The sequence below is a fragment of the Eretmochelys imbricata genome, chromosome 18, assembly GCF_965152235.1.
Source record: "Eretmochelys imbricata isolate rEreImb1 chromosome 18, rEreImb1.hap1, whole genome shotgun sequence".
Classification (NCBI taxonomy): Eukaryota; Metazoa; Chordata; order Testudines; family Cheloniidae; genus Eretmochelys; species Eretmochelys imbricata.
In genome coordinates this window covers 1,411,721-1,435,041 of record NC_135589.1, presented here as the reverse complement: position 1 = coordinate 1,435,041, position 23,321 = coordinate 1,411,721, and the positions used below count along the sequence as shown (strand labels likewise).

General features: G+C 45.1%; 1 protein-coding gene across 3 annotated transcripts in view; it reads left to right on the top strand.

Annotated features, from left to right (window-relative positions):
• Positions 1-3,309: 3,309 nt before the first annotated feature.
• Positions 3,310-23,321, top strand: part of USP48 (ubiquitin specific peptidase 48) — a 56,907-nt gene continuing 36,895 nt past the window's right edge. The window contains exons 1-11 of one of the 3 annotated variants that reach the window (XM_077837550.1): positions 3,310-3,530; positions 4,585-4,705; positions 5,397-5,553; positions 6,591-6,718; positions 12,053-12,177; positions 12,866-12,974; positions 14,806-14,939; positions 15,398-15,480; positions 15,936-16,115; positions 18,536-18,658; positions 22,450-22,599. In XM_077837550.1, coding sequence (XP_077693676.1) covers positions 3,397-3,530; positions 4,585-4,705; positions 5,397-5,553; positions 6,591-6,718; positions 12,053-12,177; positions 12,866-12,974; positions 14,806-14,939; positions 15,398-15,480; positions 15,936-16,115; positions 18,536-18,658; positions 22,450-22,599 — 1,444 coding nt within the window. In that variant the 5' untranslated portion in view covers positions 3,310-3,396. Of the gene's footprint in view, positions 3,531-4,584; positions 4,706-5,396; positions 5,554-6,590; positions 6,719-7,771; positions 11,227-12,052; positions 12,178-12,865; positions 12,975-14,805; positions 14,940-15,397; positions 15,481-15,935; positions 16,116-18,532; positions 18,659-22,449; positions 22,600-23,321 lie in introns of those variants that run through there. The other 2 variants (XM_077837549.1, XM_077837551.1) reach the window with 2 other exon arrangements.

Below are 23,321 nucleotides of genomic sequence, written 5' to 3'. Positions count from 1 at the left end.
ACCTCTGCCCCATCCGCCCTGCCCCCCAACTCACTGTCCCCTGACCGCCCCATCCAACTCCCCCTCTCATTCCTGACTGCCCCCCCCAGGACCTCCGCCCCATCAAACCGCCCTGTTCCCCGCCCTCTGACCGCTCCAACCCCTATCCACTCCCCCACCCCCGACCACCACCCCGAACTCCCCTGCCCTCTAGCCAACCCTCTATCTAGAACACCCCCTACTCCCTGCCCGCTCACCGCGCTGCCTGGAGCACCGGTGGCCGGGTTCTGCAGCCCCCCCGCCCAGAGCATTGCGCCGACAGTGCAGTGAGGGAAGGGGAGCAGTGGGGGAGGGGCTGTGGATGAGCCTCCTGGGCCAGGAGCTGGGCAGAAGGGTCCCGAAGGCTGGATGTGGCCCTCAGGCCATAGTTTTGCCCACCTCTGATCTAGACTGTTCTCAGTGGTAGCAGATCACAGAACATGGAGTAATGGTCTCAAGTTGCAGTGGGGGAGGTTTAGGTTGGATATTAGGAAAAATTTTTTCACTACAAGGGTGATGAAGCACTGGAATGCGTTACCTAGGGAGGTAGCTGTCAGCTTGGGGGTGCAGTGCCCTGCCTGCTTTGAGCCAGACCCAAGTCTGAACCATGTCCCACAAAAGCTGCTCCTGTCTCTAACACTCAGATGCCCAGCTCCCAATGGGGTCCAAAGCCCAAATAAATTCGTTTTACCCTGTATAAAGCTTATACAGGATAAACTCATAAATTGTTTGCTCTCTATAACGTTGAAAGAGATATGCACAGCTGTTTGCCCCCCCCGGTATTAATACATAGTCTGGGTTAATTAATAAGTAAAAAGTGATTTTATTAAATACAAAAAGTAGGATTTAAGTGGTTTCAAGTAATAACAGACAGAACAAAGTGAATTACGAAGCAAAATAAAATGAAACACTGAAGTCTAAACCTAATACAGAAAGAAAGTGATTACAAATGGAATCTCACCCTCAGAGGTGTTTCAGTCAGCTTCCTTTTACAGACTAGTCTCCTTCTAGTCTGGGTCCAGCAATCTCTCACACCCCCGTGGTTACTGTCCTTTATTCCAGTTTCTTTCAGGTATCCTTTGGGCGTGAAGAGGCTATCTCTTGATCCAGCTGAAGACAAAATGGAGTGGTCTCCCAGGGGTTTAAATAGACTCTCTCTTGTGGGTGGACAGCCCTCCCCGTGTAGAATCCCAGCTACAAGATGAAAAGGAGTCCTTGTGGCACCTTAGAGACTAACCAATTTATCTGAGCATGAGCTTTCGTGAGCTACAGCTCATTTCATCAGATGCATACCGTGGAAACTGCAGCAGACTTTATATATACACAGAGAATATGAAACAATACCTCCTCCCACCCCACTGTCCTGCTGGTAATAGCTTCTACCCCCCCCCCCCCAGATGTTCTGGTTTAACTTGGTTTTAAACTTGGAGAGTGGTCAGTTTGGATGAGCTATTACCAGCAGGAGAGTGAGTCTGTGTGTGTATGGGGGTGGGAGTGAGAGAACCTGGATTTGTGCAGGAAATGGCCTAACTTCATTATCATGCACATTGTGTAAAGAGTTGTCACTTTGGATGGGCTATCACCAGCAGGAGAGTGAATTTGTGTGTGGGGGTGGAGGGTGAGAAAACCTGGATTTGTGCTGGAAATGGCCTAACCTGATGCTCACTTTAGATAAGCTATTACCAGCAGGACAGTGGGATGGGAGGAGGTATTGTTTCATATTCTCTGTGTATATATAAAGTCTGCTGCAGTTTCCACGGTATGCATCTGATGAAGTGAGCTGTAGCTCACGAAAGCTCATGCTCAAATAAATTGGTTAGTCTCTAAGGTGCCACAAGGACTCCTTTTCTTTTTGCGAATACAGACTAACACGGCTGTTACTCAGCTACAAGATGGAGTTTTGGGGTCACATGGGCAAGTCACATGTCCATGCATGACTCAAAACTTACAGGTAGCAGACATGGTTCACATGCTACCTTGAATGGCCTCATGTAGACTTCTTATGTAGATTGGAGCCTTCCAAGATCCATTATCTGTTAAGTGTTTCTTGATTAGAAAGGAATTTGCAAGTTAAGTGCCGAAAGAAGCTGGCCAAATGCCTTACTAAGGCTACTTAACATCAAACAAGTACACAGCCAATATTCGTATACAACTTTGAATACAAAAATGATACATGCATTCAAATAGGATGAATATATTCAGTAGATCATAACCTTTGCAGAGATGTCACATGACATACGTAACAAAGCATATGCCAGTTATGTCATAGTTACATGCCTAAGCATATTTCCATAAGCCTTATGGGGTGCACCCTCACACTGGTGCCGGACTTGATCTTGCCAGAGGCCTAAGAGGGCAGCAGAGAGAAATGTTTCACATAAGCCACGTACCCCTGAGCGCCTTCCCTATACAGAGGGGTCTGCGTCTGCTGCAAGCCATTCGCGGGGGCGGCAGCCCATGGAACCAGCCCCTCACTTTTCTCACCGTGGAGCCCAGGACCCCAGAGCAGCGGCCCGGCGGCCCCCCCAGGACCCGCCGCCCCCCCCCCACAGCAGCGGCCCGGCGGCCCCCCCCAGGACCCGCCGCCCCCCCCCCCCACAGCAGCGGCCCGGCGGCCCCCCCCAGGACCCGCCGCCCCCCCCCCCCCACAGCAGCGGCCCGGCGGCCCCCCCCAGGACCCGCCGCCCCCCCCCCACAGCAGCGGCCCGGCGGCCCCAGCCCCCCCAGGACACGACGCCCCCCCCCCCACAGCAGCGGCCCGGCGGCCCCAGCCCCCCCAGGACCCGACGCCCCACAGGACCAGGCCTCTCCACCTTGCCCGCGCCCGGGAGCTGCCAACTCTGGCTGGGCGACAGAACCTTTACTCCCCGCGGAGGCCGGGCGGCCCGGGAGCCCGCCTTTCTCCTCACAGCGCCTCCCCCGCGGCCGGCTCGCCCGGCTCGGGGCCCGTCGGCGGGAGCCCGCCTCCTCCGGCCCCTCCGCAGGCCACGCCCCTCACGCCGCGGACGCTGCTCGCGCGGGGTGTCGACGTCACCCGTTCACGTGCGGTCGCTCCATGTCGTCACCGCGTCGGCGCAGCCCCCACCTGGGCCCGAGAGCCAGGAGCCAGGCGCGCAGCCAAGGAGCCGCCCGGCCGGGCTGAGCGGGGCCGCGCACCGGCGCGCGAGGGGCCGCAGCCAGCGGGCGGCCAGGTACCAGGCGGAGCAGCGGGCGGGGGCGCCGGGCGCGCGCGCCGGGCGCGCGCGCGGCGCGAGGGGGGCTCCCGGCGGGCCCGCGCGGCAGAGGCGTCGGGCGCGCGCTCAACGTCCGTGTCGCGGGGGGCCCGGCCGCGTCTGAGCCGCTCCCTCGCTCCGCAGGCGGCGCCCGGCGCGGAGCGCGATGGCCCCGCGGCTGCAGCTGGAGAAGGCGGCCTGGCGCTGGACCGAGACCGTGCCGCCCGAGGAGGTGACGCAGGAGCACATCGAGGCGGCCTATCGCGTCGGGCTGGAGCCCTGCCAGCGCGGCGTGTGCAGGTACCGCCCCCCCGCCCGGGGCAGGCCCGGCCCGGCCCCGCCCGCCTGGGCCGCCGCGGCCGCGCTCTCCCGGCTCCGGGCCGGCCCGGCTGCGATGGCGGGCTCGGCGCGGGGCTGGCCCGTCCCCGCCGGCGCCCACGTGACCCCCGCCGGCGAGCCCGGGCCGAGCCCGCAGCCGAGCCCGGGGCGCTACACGCCGCCCAAGCGCTCTGCCGCCCGCTCGCCCCTCGGGCTGTAGCGGCCGCAGAGAGCGGCGGAGCCCTGGGCACCTGAGACTTCCAAGTTGGCACCGTTCCGGTGGCGTTCAGTGTCTTGCCGGACGTCGGGCCTTGGGCCTGGTGGGAACCAGCCTGTGCCGACTTCCGATGGATTTACCAGAACGGCTGCTTCTGCCTCCGCTAGGGAGGGGCTTTTGTCTACAGACATTTCTTGGAAAACTCACCTACCCCAGCAGTAAATGCTTTTAGGCAGACATAGGCCATTAACGCACCCAGTCTACTCTAAGTATGTTAAAATACCCGCCTGCCCCCAATGGGCTGTCGGTGCCTGCTGAACAAGTGACAACATCAAGCCCTTTCCACCGTCTCGGGCTTGTCACCCTGTTACGTGTGGGTGAGCGAGTTGAAGTTGTACATAGCTGGACGAGGGATAGGAGCACTGTCAAGAGCAATCAGGCAGCATCGCTGTGAGCTGTAAATTGCCTTTGTAAAACCAAATAAAAATGCCCTTTGTGGAGAAAGTGGTATTTCTGCTCTTTTCAACAACTAAAACGAGGATTTTGTTTGGGTGAGTTGTACTGAGATTAACACTAACCAGTACCTCCAAGCCTGTTCCGTAAAAACCAGAACCTGTTGGTCATAAATTAAAGAACACATACTATTACTAAAGAAAACTTCTCAAGTTACTTCTGAGTGTTCTTTATTCTGTTTGCTGTTGCCCTTTGTTTTGCAAATAAAAATAACTTGGTTCACCTTGTCCGCTGCCTGTTTATGCACTAATTACAAATGGCAAGCGTATTGTCTATAATTTAGTGTTTTCATAACTGTTTTTGTAGAAGAAACTGCAGAGGAAACCCAAACTGTTTGGTTGGGATTGGTGAACATGTTTGGTTAGGAGAAATTGATGAAAATAGCTTTCACAACATTGATGATCCAAACTCTGAACGGAGGAAAAAGGTAAAAGAAACTCTTCTTTTGTCATTCAGACTGTAGCTCTAGTTTTGCAAATGCTTTCTACTTATGTGAGGAAAGTTTATATATCTGCTTACGTGTTTGTAGGTTAAGGGCCTATATAGAAGAACCCTCTTCTTCAAAGAATACCATATTGACTGGATTCCCATTACTGGGTTTTAGCTCCCGAGTATGGGTCTGGAATTCCCTTAGCATTCAAAGATTTGAGGCACTAGTTGTTCATTCCCCATCTGAGACCAGCTCTGAATGCCTCGGTGCATTCAATTTCATTTCCTTGATGAGCAGAATGCAATGAATTCTCTGCATTCTAACAATAAGAGGCATCCAAAGAAATCACCAGAAGAGAATTAGAAGTTCAAAATGTTACGTGCTTCCCTCCAGAGTTAAGAAACAGGACAGGGAAGTGTGTTAGTATAATTAGAGTCAGATGATATCTGCAGATAAGCAGAATTACAGATGAACAATTGTCTATTTAATGACACCATGTTGATTGGACACGTGCTGTTGGAGACTAAGAAGTTTGAAGGAAAACTCCAGAAATCTGTAGAGTCTCAGCACCAATAACTAGTTACAAACTCAGCTAAAAGCAGTAGTGTAGAAAGAGCCTAACTGACACTCAGTTTTATCAGTCTGCTCCTTTTAAATAGGAATTAATTCATATCATGTTTTCTGTTAGAACGCCTTTGTAGGCCTAACGAACCTTGGAGCCACATGCTACGTGAACACTTTCTTGCAGATGTGGTTTCTTAACTTGGAACTTCGGCAAGCGCTTTACTTGTGTCCAAGCACCTGCAGTGAATATGTAACTGGTGAAGGCATCCCTAAAGACAGAGGTTAGTGGAAGGTCACAGCATCTCCTAAGCCTGTGTCTTGTTATAAGCAAAAGTTGCTTTAATTATCTGAGCAAAGAGAGAAGTTTAATGTATTCGAATGAGCTACTCTGAAATTTTGTGAACCTGATGGTGTGAAGTCATTTTCTGCTTTATAAAGTGAAACATGGTAAACCATATTAAGTGACTAGAGAGGGAAAAATTAGAAGAAATATTAATTCTCATGTTTCAGGACATTATTTTACCGCTAGATGACTGGGAATAGGAAGAAGATTCCACCCATAGGCATATTTCATGCGAGAACTTCAGTCCCACATAAGGAAATTATGTAGAAAAATCTGGCATTGGCCACTGTTGGTGCTAGAATTATGTACTAGATAGATTGTTCACACTAGATTAGACCAGTGGCCCATGTTCTTTGTTTGGCGTGCTATAGGTGTGCTTTGCAGTTAATGTGGCTTAACGGTATGGTGCTTTCTGTTTTACACCATGGAATACTGCATTGTAATATCTGTTTTACCATGCTGCTTAAAAGTACTCTTGCAGCTGGTATTTCACATCAGATAAAATACATTTTTGGCCATTTTTGGTAAGGTGTTACTTTTAGCCCATCACTTCATTTGTTGGAGGAGGTACTCAGAAGATAGGGTATTTTGAAAGCAACAAAATATTGTGGAAAACCTCAAGTGTACAACATAACAGAATTTAATATTAACTAATAGCCTTAGGGCCTTCTCCCCCTACTGAACGTTGGCTGTGGGAAAGGCAGTGCAGTCTAAAATGGGAAAATCTGTCTTCTTTAGAACTGATTTTTCTGATTCTTAATTTTAACCACTTTAGAGCTCATGACGATTTATAATGTGAGCTGTAAACAAGAACAGCTTGTTTTGGCCATCAAGATGTGTATTTAAAAAAGTTTCTTCCATTGACTAACAAAAAGTAAATTATTCTACTTGGAACGACTTTAATTTTCTCTTGTATTGTTTTGAGAAAAACTGTAACTTGCTGATCACTAACTTGGGCATTTTTTTTTCCAATAGATTATGAACCCCAGACAATTTGTGAACATCTTCAGTATTTGTTTGCTTTGTTACAGAACAGTAATAGACGATATATTGATCCCTCCGGGTTTGTTAAAGCACTAGGTTTGGATACAGGACAACAACAGGTAGTCTTGAGGTTTTTATATTTGATGAACTTTCCTTTTGAACAAATTGGGCATGGTGGAACGTTTATCCTGTAACAGAGCATAAAAGCCTATTGACTGGATTGTCAGTAGGTGTAAATTGGCATTGTTTGGTAGATTTCATTGTAGCTGTGCTGATTTACACCTTGAGGAGCCGGCCTTAGATTTAAAATGAAAAAACTGATTAAAATCATAATGTCTTGCTTGCTTGTGCTTTTACTTTTCTGTTGCTTGACTAGAACTATCATGTAAACAGAAGTAACTTGTATTTGTGTGCTGAGACACTGCAAAGCAGTGTTATGGTGGGTCTCAAAGAGGTATGAGAAACCCTGGAGCCACACTTGGGTGATTGTTTTTTCCTAGAGGTCATCTAATGCATCTGAGGATGCTGAGGGAGTTGGCTGATATGATTGCAGAGCCATTGGCCATTATCTTTGAAAACTCGTGGCGATCTTGGGGGTCACAGATGATTGGAAAAAGGCAAATATAGTGCCCATCTTCGTAAAGGGGAAGAAGGAGAATCCGGGGAACTACAGCCTCACCTCAGTCCCTGGAAAAATCATGGAGCAGGTCATCGAGAAATCCATTTTGAAGCACTTGGAGAGGAAGGTGATCAGGAACAGTCAGCATGGATTCAGCAAGGGCAAGTCAGCCTAACCAACCTAATTGCCTTCTATGATGAGATAACTGGCTTTTTGGATATGGGGAAAGTGGTGGACTTACCTTGACTTCAGCGAAGCTTTTGATACGGTCTCCCACAGTATTCTTGCCAGCAAGTTAAAGAAGTATGGCTTGGATGAATGGACTGTAAGGTGAATAGAAAGCTGGCTAGATTCTCAGGCTCAATGGGTAGCGATCAATAGCTCAATGTCTAGTAGGCAGCAGGTATCAAGTGGAGTGCTCCAGGAGTCTGTCCTGGGGCCGGTTTTGTTCAAAATCTTCATTAATGATCTGGATAATGGGATGGATTGCATCCTCAGCAAGTTCGCGTTTGACTCTAAACGGGGGGGAGAGGTAGATATGCTGGAGGGTAGGGATGGGATACAGAGGGACCTAGACAAATTAGAGGATTGGGCCAAAAGATATTCTGACGCGGTTCAACAAGGACAAGTGCAGAGTCCTGCACTTAGGACGGAAGAATCCCATGCCCTGCTACAGGCTGGGGACTGACTGGCTAAGCAGCAGTTCTGCAGAAAAGGACCTAGGGGTTACAGTGGATGAGAAGCTGGATATGAGTCAAAAGTGTTCCCTTGTTGCCAAGAAGACTAACAGCATACTGAGCTGTATTAGTAGGAGCATTGCCAGGAGATCAAGGGAAGTGATTACTTCCTTCTATTCGGCACTGGTGAGGCCACACCTGGAGTATTGCATCCAGTTTGGTCCCCCCCACTACAGAAGGGATGTGGACAAATTGGAGAGAGTCCAGCGGAGGGCAACGAAAATGATCAGGCGATTGGGGCATATGACTTATGAGGAGAGGCTGAGGGCTTATTTAGTCTGCAGAAGAGAAGCGTGAGGGGGGATTTGATAGCAGCTTTCAACTACTGAAGCGGGGTTCCAGAGAGGATGGAGCTCAGCTGTTCTGGTGGTGGCAGATAACGGAACAAGGAGTAATGGTCTCAGGTTGCAGTGTGGGAGGTCTAGGTTGGATATTTCACGAGGGTGGTGAAGCACTGGGATGGGTTCCCTAGGGAGGTGATGGAATCTCCATCCTTCGAGGTTTTTAAGGCTTGGTTTGACAAAGCCCTGGCTGGGATGATTTAGTTGCGGTTGGATTATAATGATTATATGAAGTGGAAATCCATCAACCTCATCAAAAAACTCTGAGATTCAGACAGACCTCACCTTCCTCTCCAAGTGCAAACAGATGGACATCATACCAGATGGACTGAAGGTAAAAAAAAAAAAAAAATCCATTGCAATTGACATACTTCACTGACGGTGGAGAGAATTGTGCCACATGTTCTCAGAGAAACTGAGGAACCCCCTGATCAGCATCCTGTACAGCAGACAGGAGAAGATCAAGAATGAGCTCGCAAAACTGGAGACTCTCATTCAAAACCAACCTTCCACATAAACTGCCATGTGGGTGGACTTTACAAAAATGAGACAAGCCATTTACAATGCAGACTTCACTTCTCTACAGATGAAAAAGGACAGTAAACTATCTAAACTCCTACATGCCACAGGGAGCTACAACAGTGGTACCCTTAACCCACCCAACAATATTGTTAATCTGTCCAACCACACATTTAGCCTGGCAGAAGAGACTGTCCTATCTCGGGGACTCTCTTTCTGCCCCACCACCCCCATGAACATGATACAGTTCTGCGATGATCTGGAAGCCTACTTTTGATGTCTCTGACTCAAGGAATATTTTCAGTACACCACTGAACAGTGCACTGACCCACAGGAACCCTCCTACCAACACTAAAACAAGAAGAATTCTGCGTGGGCCCGTCCTGATGATCAAAACAACAGACTGTGGACTTCTACAAAGAGTGCATCTGCAGATGTACACAGGTTGAAACTGTAAATAAACAGCATCACTTGCCCAATAACCTCAGCCGTACAGAACACAATATAATCCACAGCCTCAAAAACAACTCTGACATTATAATCAAAGGGACTGACAAAGGAGGTGTTGTAGTCATAATGAACAGGTCGGATTATGAACAGGAGGCTGCCAGGCTCCAACACCACATTCTACACGCCGCTATCCTGTGACCGCACTGAGGGTTACCAAAAGAAACTACACCATCTGCTCATGAAACTCCCTGCTATGGCACGGGAACAAGTCTACACGGACACACCCCCAGAGCCCCGACCAGGGGTATTCTATCTACTACCCAAGATCCATAAACCTGGAAATCCTGGATGCCCCATCATCTCAGGCATCAGCACTCTTACAGCAGGATTTTCTGGCTATTTAGACTCTCTGCTCAGACCCTATGCTACCAGCATTCCTAGCTATCTTCAAGACACCACCAGCTTCCTGAGGCAACTACAATGTGTTGGTGATCTTCCTGAAAACACCATCCTGGCCACCATGTATGTAGAAGCTCTTTACACCAATATTCCACACAAGGATGGGCTACAAGCTGTCAGGAACGGTATCCCTGATGAGGCCACAGCACACATGGTGGCTGAGTTTTTTGACTTTGTCCTCACCCACAACCATTTCAGATTTGGGGACAATTTGTACCTTGAAGTCAGCGGCACTGCTATGCTTACCCGCATAGCCCCACAGTATGCCAACATTCTTGTGGCTGACTTAGAACAACGCTTCCCCAGCTCTCGTCCCCTAGTGCCCCTCCTCTAGTTACGCTGCATTGATGACATCTTCATCATCTGGACCCACAGGAAGGAGGCCCTTGAAAAATTCCACCTGGATTTCAACAATTTCCACCCCAACAGCAACCTGAACCAGTCCACACAAGAGATCCACTTCCCGGATGCTATAGTGCAAATAAGCGATGGTCACAAAAACACCATCCTTACTGGAAACCTATTGACTGCTATACTTACCTGAATACCTCCAGCTTCCATCCAGGACACATCACACGATCCATTGTCTACAGACAAGCGCTAAGATACAACCGAATTTGCTCCAATCCCTCAAACAGAGACAAACACCTACAAGATCTTTATCAAGCACTTTTACAACTACAATACCACCATAGGGAAGTGAGGAAACAGACTGACAGAGCAAGACAGGTACCCAGAAATCACCTACTACAGGACAGGTCAATAACAGAACAGAAAAATAACAGACCAGCACTGGCCCTAACATATAGCCCCCAGCTAAAACCTGATCATCAATGACCTACAACCTATCCTGGAAAACAATCCCACACTCTCACAGACCTGGGGAGGCAGGCCAGTGCTCGCTTACAGACAGCCCCCCAACCCGAAGCAAATACTCACCAGCAACTACACACCACACCACAGAAACGCTAACCCAGGAAGCAATCCCTGTAGCAAACCTTGTCGCCTACTCTGTCCCCATATCTACTCTAGCGACACCATCAGAGGACCCAACCACATAAGTCACACCATCAGGGGCTCATTCACCTGCACGTCTACTAATGTGATATACGCCATCATGTGCCAGCAGTGCCCCTCTGCCATGTACATTCGTCAAATCAGACGGTCCCTAAGTAAAAGAATAAATGGACACAAATCGGACATCAGGAATGGTAACATACAAAAGCCAGTCGGAGAACACTTCAGTCTCCCTGGACATTCTACAACAGATTTAAAAGTAGCCATACTTCAGAAACAGACTTCAAAGAGAAACTGCAGAGCTACAATTCATTTGCAAATTTAACACCCTTAATTTGGGCTTGAATAGGGACTGGGAGTGGCTGGCTCACTACAAAAGCAACTTTCCCTCTCTTGGTATTGACACCTTCCCATCAGGGATTGGGAGTGGACCACATCCAACCCGATTGAATTGGCCCTGTCATCACTGGTCCTCCACTTGTAAGGTAACTTCCTTCTCTTCATGTGTCACTATAATAACGTCTGCATCTGTAATTTTCACTCCGTGCATCTGAAGAAGTGGGTTTTTTACCCACGAAAGCTTATGCCCAAATAAATTTGTTAGTCCTTAAGGTGCCACCAGACTCCTCGTTGTTTTTGTGGATACAGACTAACACAGCTACCCCTCTGATACTTGACTTCTTATTTATTTTCTCCACGCCAGTCAAGACTTGATAGACCTCCATCATATCCCCTCTTACTCGTCTATTTTCTAAGCTGAAAAGTCTCAGTCTTTTTAATCTCTCCTCACACAGAAGCTGTTCCATGTCTTTAGCAAAGGATACTCCATTCCCTAACAAAGGAAGATTAATACACTTTAAACTACTGTGTGCTGTTTTTACAACATAAGCAGTGCTCTGAAAAAGCCTGTCAGTCAAATATTTGTTTCAGTATTCTTGTGGGGAAAAAATTGGCTCACAGTGTGGAGTTAGAAAGTGAGAATAATGGGATTTATATCATAAATGAGCCACTCCTGTTGTTCAGTCGCACATTGCAGTCCAGAAATCAAACACTTCTTAGCTACCAGCACTGTACCAATTTCATTCATGCTGGTATTCTCATGCTAGGTGTCTTACGTTCCCTTTACTCAAGTTCAATTTTTTCTTAGCCCTCTTAACTTGTATTTTTCTATTCATCATGCTCCTTAGTACACTTCCATGTAATTTGGTATGTGGGTCTCCATCACGGACATAATTCAGTAAATTAGAGAGGTAGGTTCTGACTCCACTTTTGAGTTGCAGTATATTACCAAGTATTGCTGTTTTGTTCTAGGATGCCCAGGAATTTTCAAAGCTATTCATGTCACTGCTAGAGGATACTTTGTCTAAACAAAAAAATCCAGATGTACGGAACATTGTTCAAAAGCAGTTTTGCGGAGAGTATGCATATGTCACTGTGTAAGTAGTTGCTTTAATTCTCTAGTGGTGCTTTCTTGCTCAGTGTGTTTGCCTATTCTTCTGGTCATCTTCCTACAAATACTGAAGACTTTTTTTTGGTGGGGGAGAGAAGGGCATGAGTGGGAAGGAGCCATTCTTTTTTAATCTTTAGCAGAAGGGAAGGTGACTTTTGTTAAATTATTTTTAAACTAAAAAATGTTTTCAGTGTGTTTTAAAATCTTGAGTTTCTTAAAAATAAGACTGTTTGCATAATTTTTAACACTCTACATTTTATCTATTTTTCTGTAATTCATCCTTTAGTAAAGGAAAGTAACTCACAAATAAATAGCCACCTGAATTATTTAATTATGTGGATTAATTCCCCATATCTAGAACATGTGGTATTATGGTGCCCCAATGCTTGTTTTGTTTCCCAGTAGTGGAATTGTAAATTATGTTTGAAACATAGCATAAAGATCAGTTGTAAATGGGCATTTCTTTACTTCCTGCTGGATGCTCTCTTCTCTCTGTACGAGGTCCTCTTCTGTGACCCGTGCAATCTTGGAAACAGAGTGTTGGAGATAATTTAATCCATTCTCTCCTAGTTTAACAATCAGAGGAAGAACTTCAGCAGTAAAGTTTTCTGGTGGTTAAATGACTGACACTTTAAGACATGTACTGATCTATTTTAATTTATTTTTAATTCTAGCTGTAACCAGTGTGGCAGGGAGTCCAAACTCATATCGAAATTTTATGAACTGGAGTTAAATATCCAAGGGCACAAGCAGTTGACAGACTGTATCACAGAATTTCTTAAGGTACCAATTCCTATGGAATCCTACTGTTTCCGTAGCACCCACAAAGCATTAGTCTCCTTGCCTGTTGAGAGGGTGTTTAAGTTTTTCCCTTTTTGTTCAAGAAGTGCTTTAATTTTCAACATGGTATCACAATTAGTGGTCAGAGCTTTGAATCTACTCAGCGGGGTGACGAGTAACAATTTGGGTTTTCTATCCTAAATGTGGGCCCAGTCCTGTACTCCTAATTCAAATGAAACTTTTAATGAAGTCAGAGAACAAGGAGTGTGTTAATGGTAAAATAATGGCAATTAAAGAGAGACATCTTTCTGAAAATATTCCATCTAAAATTACTAGAACTGAAAGATTAGAAAGTATTTCTCAGTTTGTTTGCTTTTTCGTTCGTAGCACTCTGTGTGTATGGTCATTTCCCTTGCTTCCCTGGCTTGTCAACTGCAGAGCTTTTTAAAAACTAAAATATTGGCTGGTGGCTCTGGAGAAGCAGCCTCAACACCTACGTCTGCTTTTAATGCATATTTAAAATTTGATTAGAACTCAGGTTCAGGGTGTTTAAGGCTTGAGTTACGAAAGTCATTAAAAATATTAAGGGCAAAGTTAATTATAAGTTTAGTCTTTTGCTCTGTAATTAGTCCAATAGTTTGGTGAAGCAGGGTGACTTGCTTGACCAACATGTTGCTTTGCTTGTGAAAGGCCTTCTACAATAAAAAGCAAACAACTACATGTCTGCAAATCTAAGAGATGCATTAGGAGGCTACCACACCCCAAGACTACCGTATCTCCGCCTTGCAACAATGAACTTGGGCTTGAAGGTTTGCCTTACAATTAAAAGGCAAGCCTTCTTGCTTACATTTGGCCCTTGCTGATCCACATTGGAGTTAATGTGGCTCAGCATGGGGGAAGGGATCCATCTACATGGGTCTCATTGCATGTTCATTGCTCAGATATGGCTTTCTATTCATTCTGGCCATACAGCCATGCCACACTACCTATGTGACCTCATTAAATTAGAATTTTCCACCATCTCTCTGGTAGAAGCCAAGTTTGCACATCTCTCTGTACTGTGGAGGGCAATTTTGATAATCTGCCTGATATTGCAACTGGGGTTTATGTCTTCCAGACTGAACTCAGGTGGTTTCCTCAGACTGACTGCCTATTAATAACTATGATAACTTTACTGGGTGGTGAATCCAGAGCTTTCAGTATCTTCTATGCTGTCTTGTACTATCACTCCAAAGTATTTTGGAATACAGCTTGAATGATATAGTTAGAACTCTCACATTTTAACTTGGTATCTATATATAGTTTTGAATCTCAGGCTAGAGCAGGGATCTCAAACTCACATCACCAGGAGGGCCACATGAGGACTAGTACATTGGCCCGAGGGCCGCATCACTGACACCTCCCACCCTGCTGCCCCCGGCCCCGCCTCCACTCCACCCCTTCAGTGAGTCCCCACCCCCTCCCTGCCCCTATTCCAACCCCTTCCCCAATTCCCGGCGTCTTCTCTGTCTCCTCGCCTGAGTGGGCAGCTCCCCGCTCCTCTCCTCTCCGTCCTGGAAAACCCTAAGCACTGCCAAACAGCTGCTTTGGCTGTGGGAAGCGCTGGAGGTAGGCAGAGGAGCGGGGAAGTGGTGCACTGGGGGGGGACGGGGATGGCAGGTGAGGGGAGTTCGGCTGCCACAGGAAATAACTCGGGGGACGGGGGGGGCACCTCGGGGGGCGGGGGGAGCGCCAGGGGGAGCTTGGTGGGCCGCAGCAAATAACTCTGCTGAGCATAGAATTAATGTTGCACTCTGTAACATGTACTGATGACCTTCCTTTTTTTCTTGGTCAGGAAGAAAAGTTAGAAGGGGACAATCGTTACTTTTGTGAAACTTGTCAGAGTAAACAAAATGCAACAAGGAAGATCAGGCTGCTTAGTCTTCCATGTACACTCAACTTGCAGCTGATGCGTTTTGTGTTTGACAGGTAAGTGACCTAACCTATATGTGTTGTAAACCTAGGAAGGATATTGGTCACTCGGAAATGCTTGTAGTTACTTTCTCTGCTTTGGCTTTTACTTCATACAACTTGGTTCTATTCAGCAAGTCTGAACTGAGTTACATGATATGAATTTGAGCATCTGTGCACTTAATTTTTTGTTTCAGAGTAGCATCCGTGTTAGTCTGTATCCGCAAAAAGAGGAGGAGGACTTGTGGCACTTTAGAGACTAACCAATTTATTTGAGCATAAGCTTTCGTGAGCTACAGCTCACTTCATCGGATGCATTCAGTGTGAAGTTCATTTAACTATCCAGTAGTCTCATCTGTTAAATACAGTAGTGATTTGCAAATTAAAATTTTAGATTAAATATGCAAAAAGATGTTTACTCTCCTTGCTGCATTGAATACTTGTACATGAAAGTCTTGTAATTTGTTTTTGAATAGACAAACTGGCCATAAGAAAAAGTTGAATACTTACATTGGCTTTTCTGAATTGCTTGATATGGAACCTTTTATGGAACAAAAAGGTGAGTTATACATGAAGTATTAATTGACTAATTGTACTAATACAGCCATTAGCTGCCAAGATCTTGCCTGAACCTGTCCTCTAGCTGAAAACAACTAAAACAGTTGTGCTAATGAATAAGTCATTTCTGGCTATTAACCTTTTTATTTAAAATGGAAGCTTAAGCAGTGTTTGTCCTCATTTGATAAACCAGCAGTTGAGTTTAGGTACGTTAACAAAAATTGCTAAATTTCAAACTGTTTGGAGCTCTGGCTACCAGATTTGTGAGTTAAGAATGTATACATCACAACGTGTGTGCTGCTGCTCTCTTTGGGAAATAATAGGGAAAAAAATTATGCTGTGTTGTGTATACGTCTTGTATAAAGTAAGTCTTGGTACGGTTCTTAAAAGAACTTTTTTGCTGCTTGTGTTCTTTGTATTTTCTGGTGGATTAAAAAACTGCCTGTTCTCTTTCAGATGGTGTCTATATATATGAACTTAGTGCAGTTCTTATACACAGGGGAGTGAGTGCATATTCTGGTCATTACATTGCTCATGTGAAAGACCCTCAGACTGGTGAATGGTACAAGTTTAATGATGAAGACATAGAAAAGATGGAGGGGAAGAAATTGCAACTGGGGATTGAGGAAGATCTAGGTAAAACCTTTAAGTTGTGAGTGCCCTTTTAAAATAACTTTTCACCAAAAACATGGAGGCTAAATCAATTGCCCTGATATATGTATTGAGTGATTTGCAGTCATAACTTTTTAACATTTTTTAAGGGTAACTAATGAAATTGCAACTTGATTAGTTGCAGCCAATTTTTAACCCTCACCCCAACCCCATCTGATTGTTGAATGTCTTATGGGCCTGGTGATGACTGACTTTACTTCAGTTCTCTTATAGATTGTAATATGGCAAGTAGTGTGCATATCCACCTAGACAACCATTTTTTAAACAAATCATTAACTTGCGTATTGGTAAAATGTATGCAAAGCTGTTTCTTCCCAACCCAGCACACAGAATGAGGCTTTATTATTAGAGAGCAAGATTATTTTTAGTTACCTTTTGTATATTTACTTCCACTGAGGAGGTTGTTCATCTTTTTGAAGGGGAACTGAAAAGTTTTCATAAATCTCAAAACCAAAACATTTTTGGAGCAAAAACTACATAATATTTTTATCTTTTATATCACTTCTTTTCCTCTTCTTCCCGCCCCCTTCCAACCCCCCCCCCCATATCTGTTTACATTGACATTGTTGGTCTTGACTTCCCTGAGTTTGCTGAAGAGCTTCAGCTTGCTCTGCTTGCAGCTGATGTGGAGGAGCTATTGAGTTCTGAACTAACAGTCTGAGTGCCTGAATCGGCAAATTCCTGTGACTGTGAGTAACTTCAGTGAGTGGGTCGGTGCTCAGTACTTCTCAGGATGGGTTTGTAGGCTTGGGCAGAGTCATTCTAGTGCTTTAACAAAAGCAGGGAAGTGTCGGACCAGATTTTTCTCATCTAAAAAGCAAGCAGAAAAATCCCTTTTTCAAAGAGTTGAGGCTATGCTTGTACAAAGGGAAGTTTTCTTGACTGACTTAAAAGGCCCTCAGTTTTCTGACAGAGCACCATAAATATGGCCTTTAGGACTTTTTAAATCTATTTTTTACCTGATCCATCATTTGTTGTATAAGGTTCTTCTGGGGAACCCTGAGAACAACACCAAACATGCTCAGACCTCCCCTGCCTTCCTCTCTCTCCCCCCCACCCCCCGACTTCCTCCATGCACACACCTATCTGATGTCTCTTAGTTTTCAGCTTTGCTGCTTGTTGTTGGTAAAGTTAGTGGTGAAGAGCATGTATGTGAACTCCCACTAGACCTGTGATTTTTGTCATGCTTAGTGCATGAGTGATGAAATTGACCCTCATGAAGCTGATTATACACAGTGCTGTCAAATCGCAAAACACAGAAAAATGGTTTTCTTTTATCTTTGTTCTGTTAGCCTCATTGGTTACTCGTTGGTTTACTTGTAACAGTAAGTTAAAACATTCAGATCACAAACAATATTAAGCCAGGGTCCCACAAAGTCTCATGCATATGCGTAACTTTAAGCACAGATGTAGTCCCACTGAAGTCAGTAGAACTACTTGGGGTCTTAAAGTTAAGTATGTTGATTAATATTTGTGGTTTTGGAGCTTTTATGTGCAAAGAGTTATAAATACAAACTTTGTTCAGTGTGTGTTAGTGATTTTCCCAGCTCCTCCCAAGCCCTGAGTTCAGGGTTCTTTCTCCTATAAGAGCAGATGCCATCCCAAACGTATATAGCTGTGGAAGGAGTTCTGCTTCAGGTACTGGAGATCTGCTTATCTGCTGCAGGGAAACACTCTTGAACTCTGGCCCTGCATGGGGGGCTGACTTGCAAATAAGTGTGGATTGTTATGCTGGAGGGCTAAGTGTTTGTGGCCTATCAGTGTAGTAGTGGAGTTTCCCAAGAAATAACAATATATGCCTACAGTATTTTCTTTGTGTTGTATTAAAGGTTTGATAATAAGCAGGTTTTTCCTTTACTTTTTTTTTTAAACTTTGTTTTTAAAATTGCAAATGTATATGCATATTTTTGTAAATTTCATTTTTCTGACAGACTGGAGATTAAGATAGAATTACAGATTGAGAAATATTGGTTGGTATTATATGGCCAAATTTTTTCCATCTCTTAAAGGTGGAAGTTGGAACCAGCCACTCTGGAATAACTCTTTATTTCCTGCACTGCACTTTGTTATTTATAGGTGTCATGTCGTGGGAAAGGACATGTTTCTGTTATGTGCATAAAACAATGTTTAAATTCTCTGCAACACAATCTAAGTAAGCATTAGACAGTGTTATTTGGTATAAGGAAATCTGCATTGATAAGACTGTGTACACAATATGCAGGACAAACTGTCCGTATTACGTTGGAGAAAAGTTCTGGCGAGGTTGGAGGTAGTGTATATGTGTTAGGGAAGAATTGAAATGGGATATGTGATATTCCCCGTTAAAGTAGAATAAATATGTTGGCATGCATGTTTATTATTTTTTGACTTCTGTACCTCAGCAGAGCCTTCTAAGTCTCAAACTCGTAAACCCAAGTGTGGGAAAGGAACTCACTGCTCTCGAAATGCTTACATGTTGGTGTACCGACTGCAAACACGGGAAAAATCTCTAACAGCAGAAGTCCCAAGTAAGTGAACTTGGACTTTTCAAACCTATTCCTGTCAGATATAGCGAGGCCTCGTAAGTCTGTTTGGGTCAGTTCCAGAGGGAAATTAGCACTTCCTCTTAAATACTTTTTGCAGCACTGAGTCCAGTAAAATAAAAGCTTATCTTAAATGATCCAACGATTATTCCAGCAATAAGCACTCACTCCATAGTGCACTGGTAATTATAACTAATACACTTATTGCGTAGTGTACCAGTCACTCCTGGTCCTGATACGTGCATCAGCAGTGGCTTATTGATATTTGTTTCTATTTGACTTGCTAAATGTATACATAACTTTTTTAAAGAATTAAGTTTTGCAATGTATTCTTCCACTATGAAAAATAGTTCCTAGGAAAGTGGAAAAAATATGAGCAAGAAGTCCATACATACCTTTTTATCTATATATTTAATATACACCTCTACCCTGATGTAACGCGGTCTTCGGGAGTCAGCGTTATAGGTGAGACCGTGTTATATCGAACTTGCTTTGGACCCCCATTCCTTGTTCCCTGACCACCTCCTCCAGAGACCCCCATCCCTAATCACCCCCAGGACCCTACCCTCTACCCAACCCCGCTGTCCCCTGACTGCTCTGACCCCTATCCACACCCCATGCCCCCTAACAGGCACTCACCAGCAGCGGCGGGAAGTGGAGCAACGCAGCCGCGGTGCTCCGCTTCCCGCCGCTGGTGAGTGCAGGGAGGTTGGGGGAAAGGATGCCCTCTGCACTCAACGGCGGCAGGAAGTGGAGCAATGCGGCCCCAGCCTGCTCCGCTTCCCTTGCCCCAGCCCCAGCTGTGTTGGGGGGGGCGGGGGGTTGGGGAAAGGTCCCGCACTCACCTGCAGCGGGAAGCAGAGCACTGTGGCTGGTAGCTAGCGGAGTGGGGTGGGCTGGGGCCGGGCTGCTCCACTTCCGCCACTGCTGGTGAGGGCGGGGGGGGGGGGGGAAATCCCTTCCCCCAAGCCCCCTCCCCCGAGCAACACGGCTGGGGCGAGGGAAGCGGAGCGGGCTGCTCCCGGCCCCCCCACTAATCCCCCAGGCTGCTCTGGGACTGCAGGGCCCCCAAAAGTGCCCCCCCACAGCTTCTGCCTCCCAGACCCTCTGCCCCTTATCCAACCCCTTGGCCCCAGCCCGGCCCAGCTCCCTTAACGTGCTGCTCACAGCAGTGTGTTGGAGCTTTACTGTATTGTTTGTGAACCCACCTTATATCTGGGTAGAGGTGTATTTGTGTTGTAGTTCTTAACCTTTTGTCTTCCACCCCTATTGTGCTCTTCCTTTCCCCCTCTAAAAGCCTTTCAGCAGCAGTTTGTGGCCCAACAGCCAGTCTTCTCTCACCTTCTTTTACAAAATAATTTAGAATACTGGCAAGTTACCCCCCAGTTAGCTTTTTCATTAAAAACAGGTTTCAGAGTAGCAGCCGTGTTAGTCTGTATTCGCAAAAAGAAAAGGAGGACTTGTGGCACCTTAGAGATTAACCAGTTTATTTGAGCATAAGCTTTCGTGAGCTACAGCTCACTTCATCGGATGCAAAAAACAGTGGCGTGTCTGAAAGGATATCACATTGCAGTTCAAATGACAGTTTGACTCTGTGTATGAAGGAGAGTACGTTTAAAATTTCACGCCCATAACAGCTCAGTGTCCTTGTCCCATCAACGTTACCACCTGAACTCTTGTAACAAAACAGTTGTGAGGCTTTATTGTGTGTGTTGAAGTAGACCCAGTTGTTGACTGCCGAGTCTGTGCATGTAGTCACAAAATGGTCAGCTGGCCAGTCAAAGTGGCTTTGAATAATTAGTGCCCACAGCCAGATTCTCATTTTAATTTTAAACTAATTATGTCTTAAATGTAAGCATAAAGCTAAATAATGATGGCTATAAGATGTCAGTGGTGTATATACTGTAATGAGGGTGGGCAGTCCTGATATTTGACAGTGGCTCAGTTTTCTTGTTTCTGTCAGAATGGCCTGCTATGCCTCGCAAGTACTTGTTACTTCTCTTAATGTGAACAAAGGGCATAAGAAATGTAAGAGTGCAGGCCATTCAAGGATTTTTCATTTACGTATTCATGGCCTATCTTAGAGCTTTGGGGAGGTGGGAATCCAATTGGCGAGTGGATTTAATAATAATACCTAACAAAGCACTATATATGAATAGTAATTAATCTTCGTGGGGCACTAAGCATGGAGTTGTTACTCCTGTTTTTGGGGCGGGGGGAGTAAGGTGTTGGAGTGAATTGACTTGCCCGTGGCCACACAGCAAGTCCTACAGATAGCAGGAATACAGTTTGGGTCACCTGAGTCATGGCCTCATGCCCTAGCTATCATGCCATGATGACTTAGCAGTCATAAAAGTGAAAGGGTCAGCCTGAATGTATTGAACTAAATTCACTGTCCCAGAAACAAATAATTTTTTTAGCATTAAGGTTAAAATTAAGAACATTCTATGAGATTTGCATAGTACCTGTCATGATGGTATCTAAATGAAAAATGCAGTTCACGTTTCTCAAACAGGTTAGTTCTTAAAAAATTCTAAATGTAGAAGAAAATTTCACAGGAAATATTTTGCACCTTTTTTATACCATTACTGTAAGTATGTAGGTGGTCTTCTGTCTTTCCCCTTTGTCCTCTTTTCACTATTAATTGACTGCTACATCTGTTTTGTGTTAAGCCTGTTATTGCACACCCTCACTTATTTTTCCTCCCTTTCCTTCCTCTTTTATGTGTGAATTCCCATCATTCCCACATTTTCCATCTTTTCTTCTGAAGTATTTTATTTCACTCGTGACACTAAAACTTAGTCACACTCCCCTTTCACTTGAATCAGCAGCCTTTCAGTTTCCCTGCCTGTTCCCTTTAATCCACAGGAGTTCTTAATAGTTTTCTGTGCTTATCACTGAACCATGTAAAACCTGGATCACTAAGATTTTATACGTGCCCCCAAATCCTTGTTGGTGGCCTCTCTGGTAGGTGGCATTAAGGATTCTGGTGTGCTACTGGGACTGAAGACCCAGGTTTTCTGCATCTCAGTAGGAAGAACCATTGCTCCAGAGAAATAGAGAAGAACAGCTAGGGGACCTGTGGCTTGCTGTGATGAGTGGGAGGCAAGGAAATGAAACCAGGGGCCTCAAAGAGTAGTAGGGACATCTCTGAAAGAGCCTGGTGCGCTCATGGTCTGCAGCCCTTCACCATTACAGCTGTACAAAAACTGTTGCTGCTTTTTTCCTTAGTGGGATTAACATCCAATGGAGTGAGCTGTAGCTCACAAAGCTTATGCTCAAATAAATTGGTTAGTCTCTAAGGTGCCACAAGTCCTCCTTTTCTTTTTGCGAATACAGACTAACACGGCTGCTACTCTGAAACATATTATAGTACATTATTGGTAATCCTTTCAAACATGCAAAAAGTATTTGTCATGCATCAAAGGTTTATATTCTAAAACACTGCAGGTATCATGTCCTCCAGAGTAAATTTTGTTGGGCAGTATTAAATCATTTGCATCCCATGTCTCCTTTACATTTAATTACCCATATGGGCACAAATACTGAAATGTGAATATTGGAGAGAAGGGCTATCCAGGCACTTGACTTTTAGAAAGACTCTGTATTTCATTATTTGTGTGAGAAAACCTTTAAGCTGGGGGTTGTTATCATTGGATATTACTGCTCACTGGGAAAATTGGCATAATTGACTTTAATTTTGGCCATCTTTTTGTTTTTAAGACCGAGTAGGGTTAGTGGTAGCTAGTACTTCTGTTTTCTGTCTTTCTCCATAGCTTTTCTGCAGGAGCTAGTCGAACGCGATAACTGCAAGTTTGAAGAGTGGTGTAACGAAATGGCAGATATGCGTAAACAAAGCGTGGTCAGAGGCAAAATCAAACATGAAGAGGTGAAGGAGCTCTACCAAAGGTTGCCTGCTGAAGCTGGTCTGTAAGATATTCTGGTAGTATTTTGTAGTAGACCATTGTTAAGATTAGTACTCTTTGTAAATAAATCACTAAATTAATCCTATTTCCCTTTTATGTATAACTTCATATAGTGGGTGTTACTCCCCTTTTCCTCATAGCCTTTTGTGTTCTGGTGTTTGTGGTACCTATTGTAAGACTTTGGGCGGTAGAGAAGGACACTGACATCCACTCATTCTCTATCCACTCAGACTTCCTGCTGCTATTGATTTTAAAGTAACTAAACAAGATTTGGAAGGTTTGAGTTTGTAAACATTAGTTAAAATTTGCAAGTGTTTAATTTTCTGTAGGAGCCTTTCCCCAAAAGTTCATTCCCTTTTTTCTTCAGATATGCTGTTGGTTTCCAGATCATTAGTGCCACATTAATATATGCTAGCACATGAGTTCATGATCAGAGCATATCATTAGAAGCTTTTAGATGGGGGAAAAACCAATAGCCTTAGGAGAGAAGGCGAACTGTGTGTTGACCAACACTTAAGACTGCAGTAGGGGCTGCATGATCAGTGTTGCTTTTTCCCTTAACGCTTTCTGCCACAACCTACTTTCTTTTTCTTTCTTCATGGTGTCAAGCATCGGGGTAGCCGTGTTCGTCTGTATCCACAAAAACAGCAAGGAGTCCGGTGGCACCTTAAAGACTAACAGATTTATTTGGGCATAAGCTTTCATGGGTAAAAAAACAGTTC